This window comes from Erigeron canadensis, chromosome 1 (genome assembly GCF_010389155.1).
Source record: "Erigeron canadensis isolate Cc75 chromosome 1, C_canadensis_v1, whole genome shotgun sequence".
In the NCBI taxonomy this organism is placed as follows: Eukaryota; Viridiplantae; Streptophyta; class Magnoliopsida; order Asterales; family Asteraceae; genus Erigeron; species Erigeron canadensis.
The window spans coordinates 20,283,799-20,289,727 of NC_057761.1; the positions used below are offsets into that span (position 1 = coordinate 20,283,799).

At 38.4% G+C, this 5,929-nt stretch overlaps 1 protein-coding gene across 1 annotated transcript; it reads right to left on the minus strand.

The window, feature by feature from the left end:
- Positions 1–2,975: 2,975 nt before the first annotated feature.
- LOC122586480 lies at positions 2,976–4,085 on the minus strand. The gene has a single exon (XM_043758467.1). It carries the CDS (start codon positions 4,083–4,085, stop codon positions 2,976–2,978), a length of 1,110 nt encoding a protein of 369 aa, XP_043614402.1.
- Between the last annotated feature and the right edge of the window lie 1,844 nt (positions 4,086–5,929).

Here is a 5,929-nt window from a genome sequence, read left to right on the forward strand (position 1 = left end):
ATTATAAAATATTGTGCAATCCTTACATATTGTCTTACTCCATTAAGATGGATGAAAAGACGATTAGTCAATCATATTAAATATGAAAGAACAAATCAAAATAGAAGAATTCATGGTTACCGAATACAAGGAATTGAATGCAAATAATGTGAATGGTCCAGTCGTGATTGAGGGCTTCAAAGATGATTCTCCGGATGAAAAATCCCTCCAAAGTTTCTCTAAAATGGCCAGAAGAAAAAAGATCCCTTTAGGGTTATTTTATACTTGGTATTTATATTCTTCAAAAAGTCAAATTTCCGTCGGCCTAAATATGTGGCACATACCTATTTGTATGTGGCACATATTTGAGTGTTTCTTCTATAAGCTCCTCAGATGTAGCACATGCACTTTAGCATGTGGTGCATATATCACTCTGTCCAGAATTAGTCCTAAAAATGTGACACACACCAATGGTATGTGGCACATACTTTTGAACAAATAACTTCATCTCTTCTTAAGCTTAATTATGTGGCACATACACATACCATGTTCCACATATTTGCATCTCCAACTTCTTCCCTTTGCTTTACTTGATTAAAACTTCTCACAATCATCCATAAACGTCCATGAGCTCATAATTAACCATATTTAAGCCATTTCTTCCATGAAACCTGCTATGGACCTGAAACACTCGAACATACCATCAAGCATCGAAATATATACACATATGTCTCAAATTTTAGCATAAATTGTCCGAAAACATTGTGGGAAGTATATATAAAAATGGACACATCAAATCCCCCCACACTTAAGCAATGCTTGTCCTCAAGCAATTCCAAGCTGAAAACAAATATAACCTTAGTACATCATGGAAACCACATTTCAGTAATCAAAAAAGAAGCTCAACCATAATCAAGAATGAGAATAGATGGTTGGACAGTTTTAATCTTAAATGAAAACCGGAATGTTTGACAATATTTGACTGATACACAAGCCTTAATAACATGACTAAGCACAAATGAAACGAAAGAGTGATGTCTCGCCTATCCTACTCCAACTAACTTACTCTTGGGGTTGAATATTTGAATAATCACTCAATGCCAAGTCGTGAGGCATACTCTTTTAACCATAGGCTTGTACTAGGTTCGTTCCTACATCGCCAAGGCGCTTGCGCCCTATAACGTCTATCAGAAGAGGACTTTAGGGGTTGTAACATTAATAGGCTAAACAGGGCATTTAAACAGAGTATGGAAATTTGGGTAAACAAATAGTGTTAACAAAGAACTGACACAAAATTTAACAACTTTTTTTTTTCACATATAGTCTAGTCCAAACAAACCCACGTCATTAGTTGCCAACGGTTTACATCCTAAGAAGTTCTCCCGACCATAACCCCAATAGAACGATCCAAAAACCAACACCATTGTGGTGTATGATAATCAAACAACTTATCAATCAAACCTAACCAATGTTGACTTAAACAAACTTGCCAACTTCAAACACTCTAATTAAATATATCAATTTAAGAACACTTTGTTGGTTATAACGACTCACCAACCTACATAAAATGATTTGACAAAAAGGAGAAATACCAACTGACAACCCAAACTCATTTTTTTCATTTTTTATATATATATATTTTTTTTTCTGTTTTTCAATTCTTTTTATTCATTTTTTTTTGTGAGCTACTTTTACTCTGACTAATTGGTATTCTCTTAATAATATTGAAACAGTAACAAATCATTTACAAAATATGCTAAGATGAACAATCTAGACTTTATCCAAAAACCATTGCGAAATCAAACTACCCCCATAAGATGAGAATATCCCGACCCGACATAATAAGGAAAATCCCAAACCATCCACTAGCAAAGGCAACCAATGACCCACCAGGACTTCGACTATCGGTATGGTGAGGAAAGGTTTATATTTAGGTAGATTTAACAAAGAACAGGCTAATGACAACATGTTTTCTATTGTTTCTTGCACTAAAAGTGAGTGCAACATAAGGGTTTAAATGGGTGGTTCACTAACCAGTGTAGTTAGCTACTAAGCACATTACAAAACATGCACATAACAAATTTTTACGAAACAAAAGGTGAAACATACAAAGAACAAGGGTTTTATCCTAAATTTGCCTCTTCATCATCTAGAAAACCACGGAACGATCAACCAGGACAAGTTCTAGAATCAACGCTATCACCGGCACACTCATAGCAAATGAAATGATCCGGAAATGGAAAATCAACCTCAAACTTGCACATCCTAGTTCAGAGTTCTAAAAGAGACCCTTACTTCCGGATAAATCCAAAAGCCTAAGAGAGGGACAAATTTACAAGGCTAATAGTTCCAAAACCGAACACTTATCATAAATAGTAATGAATTAATAATCTCACAATTTGGTGTTTTGGTGCTATAAGCATGCTAGCAATGTTATTAATCCAGAAGGGATGCCACATCAATCAGTCAAAACACATTCCTCATATTAAAAGTTTGTACCAAGGATGTAGTTAAATTGCTTCATTATCTGTATAATTAGGTGACAAAAGCAATTAACTACAAGGACAAGCATGCAAAATCTTCAAAAATACCCGACTTTATCCTATTTACCTCCCCCCCACACTTAAGTTAGACAATGCCCTCAATGTCCAAGAAACTAAGGCAAACTATGGGAAATAGGGGAAAGTAAACAAAAAGCAAAATAAAGAACAAGAAAAACTTGCCGGGTATGACGAGTGTTCCATGCTTGAATGATGCCAACAAGAATATTGCGTTGAACTTACTGCCAGCATATGCATATGACATTCAACTTGCTATCAACATGAACACACGATTAACGAGCAACATTATAAAATAAAACACGCATACCATTCTTCCTACTTATTTAAATGGAAATGGGGAAAAAATAAAATAAAATAAAATACATAACACGGGTTGCCTCCCGAGAAGCGCTTAATTTATTAACGAGTCGTTAGCTAGACTCGATCCTCGCAGAATTACCAAGGTTGGGATTCCGACACCCCCACACTTAAAGTGTTGGGAGATCGACCCTTGAAAGGAAGGAAACAGTTACCTTTCACCTTTTCAGAAATCCAATCATTCGCTCGACCAGAAATATCAACAACCATCATCAGCTCCTCTTTCTCCCTTGTTGATAAATTCGAGCACAACTCTTCAGACAACTTAACATTGCTATGAGAGACAATATACTTCAAACGGCTATAAAGTTTACGGATCTTAGCAGACGGGCCATCCATTAAGTTCGAAACTGGCACTGTTGCCTTCTTCAACTCACCCTCCTGTTTCTCAAGCTTCTTATCTAACCATTCATCAACCTGTGAATCCAATGAACTAACACAAGCAGTTTCAACTGAGTTAGCAACATTAGGAAAAGATACAGAACAGGTGTTTGTAAATGTCACCAACTCATTTCCTGCTCTCAAAGTAAGTTTTCCACGACCGACCTTAAGTTCCGTGGCAAGGAATGGTCTCCCTAAGATAAGAGGCACATCTAATGCTTCATCTGCTTCAATAATCACAAAATCGACAGGAAAAACCAAACCGCCCACCTTAACTAACACATCTTCTAGAATTCCCATTGGTCTAATTTCAGATTTATCGGCCAAATGGATTTTCATTTTAATCGGTTTTGGTTCTCCTAAATTCAGTTTAGAATAAATTGATGAAGGCATTAGATTAATACTTGCTCCTGAATCGTTTAAGGCTCTTTTCACAGATAAATTACCAATCTTGCAAGGTATGGTAAAACTACCTGGATCCCCGCTTTTTTTGGGCAACTTACCTGTCACTGCTGCTGAACAAACATCTTCAAGCACTGTAGTTGTCACCCCCTCCAGATTTTTCTTATTCATCAAGATTTGCCTCAAACACTTTGCATAACCTGGTATCTGCACAATTGCATCTAAAAATGGAATGTTAATATGCAATTTACTGAGGTGACTCACAAATTTATCCATTTGCTGCTTTAGTTTATGTTTCACCAATCTCTGAGGAAATGGGATTTTGGGCTGGTACGGTTTTACTTCAGGTTTGTCAGCCTGTTTTGATGGAACGGCCGGTGTCTGCACGGCTGGGTTCGGCTCCATCTCTACTTCTTCAGCAACCTCTTCTTCTTCTTCATGTACCTACGCAAGCGGAGTAGATTCATCAGGCAAATGATTTGCAGAATTATACGTATTACCTGATCGAGTTGTGACGGCATAGACATGCTCATTTCGAGCATTGGGAGGGTTGTACTTCGATCCCGATCCTTGATTGTTTTGTTGAGGCTTAGGATTCGGTTGAGTATTGCTTGGTAGAGTACCGGGCTGCCTATTCAAATTTCCTAGCCTTTCGAGCTTAGCTTCTATATCCTGGAAAGTCGCTTGAGTACTCTTGGTGCTCTGCTCAAGCTTATTAGCCAAACCATCCAATCTGGTAGTCATAGCATCCCATTGAGAGACCATCTTCTCATTAGTAGCTTTCTAAGCTCCTACCAAATCCTTCATGATATCTCTCAGTTCAGCATTCGCATTCTGCTGATTGTTGAACCTGCGAAACCTGCTTCCACTAAAACTAGAATTATTAGCATTAAAATTAGATGAAGGAAAAGAAGTACCTGATGACCGGTTTTGATAACCAGTATTCTGATTAAAGTTCCCTTGCTGATTCTGGACATAGTTAACTTCTTGAGCCGGCTTATTCGGGCAATCCTCTGAATAATGCATGTCCCCACAGTAGTCACAACCATCAGCAATTACCTTAACATCCCTTTCAATGCTTTTAAATCTCACATCTTGGTTGTCAAACCTCTCGTTCATCTACTTTGTGAGGGCTTTGACTTTGGAAACCAAGCTTGATTCTTCACTACTCTCTAGCTTTGCCACAGTCTTACTACCAGTTCTCTTTCTTACAAGCTCTTCGCGATCAGAAAACTCCTTAGCCAAATCATCTAGGATTTTGTAACCCTCAGCTGGGGTCACATTGTTCAAACTACCCCCAAATGCCCCGGCTAGTTCCCTTCAAGTTCTCTTGAGCAAACCATCATAGAAGATTTCAACTACTGCTTTTGTGTTCAGATTGTTTCCTGGACAATTCCTGATCATCTCCTTATATCGTTTCGAAGCATCCACTACATCTTCCCCTGGATCTTGAGTGAATGACCGGATCTTATTTTCCAACTGTCTTTGAGTCCTTATAGAATAGAACTCATCAATAAACCCAACACGAAGCTCATCCCAAGTTGTATACAGATCATCTGGTTGCTCCTTTAACCATGCCTTAGCCCCTCCACATAAAGTGAGTGGAAAAAGCTCAAGCTTCACATTATCATCTTGGTTCGCGCCATAGTGATAAAACCTACAAATCTTCTCGAACCTCTCTAAATGCCCATACGGATCATTATTAGTTACCCCATCAAACTTCTCTTCCTCCACACTTTTCAATTGACTTCCTTTAAGAGAAAAGTTTACTTCGGTGGTTAGAAGGCGAATAGGAGTGCCCCTATTAGTGGGGACATTTCTCCTACGGTCACCGTAAAGACGGTTATTGGGGTTTACCGGTTCTTGATCACCCATTCTCCTAGCTCTAACTGGTTGAGTTGCCTGAAGATTTTCTCTAGGAATCTCGGTTAAATCCGATTGATGAGTTTTATCCCGATTATCTTCTTCCTCTGAGCTATCACCAGTTTTGAACAAACCACTACCTTCAGAGAATTTAGTACATAAGTGCACCCCGGACGTTGAACCTTTCTTTGAGTAATGTTGATCCAAATCTACGTCCGGGTGATCACGGTTTTCGGTACCTGAATCTATGTTTTCGGTGTTTGAGGGCTCCATGTTGTTTAATCTAAGTAAGCGTCTTCTGGCTTTCCTTGGATTAGATTGAGGACTAAGCAAAGGTCTACCAGAGGCTCTTGTGTTCATCAACTACAAAGCACCTGCACACTCAC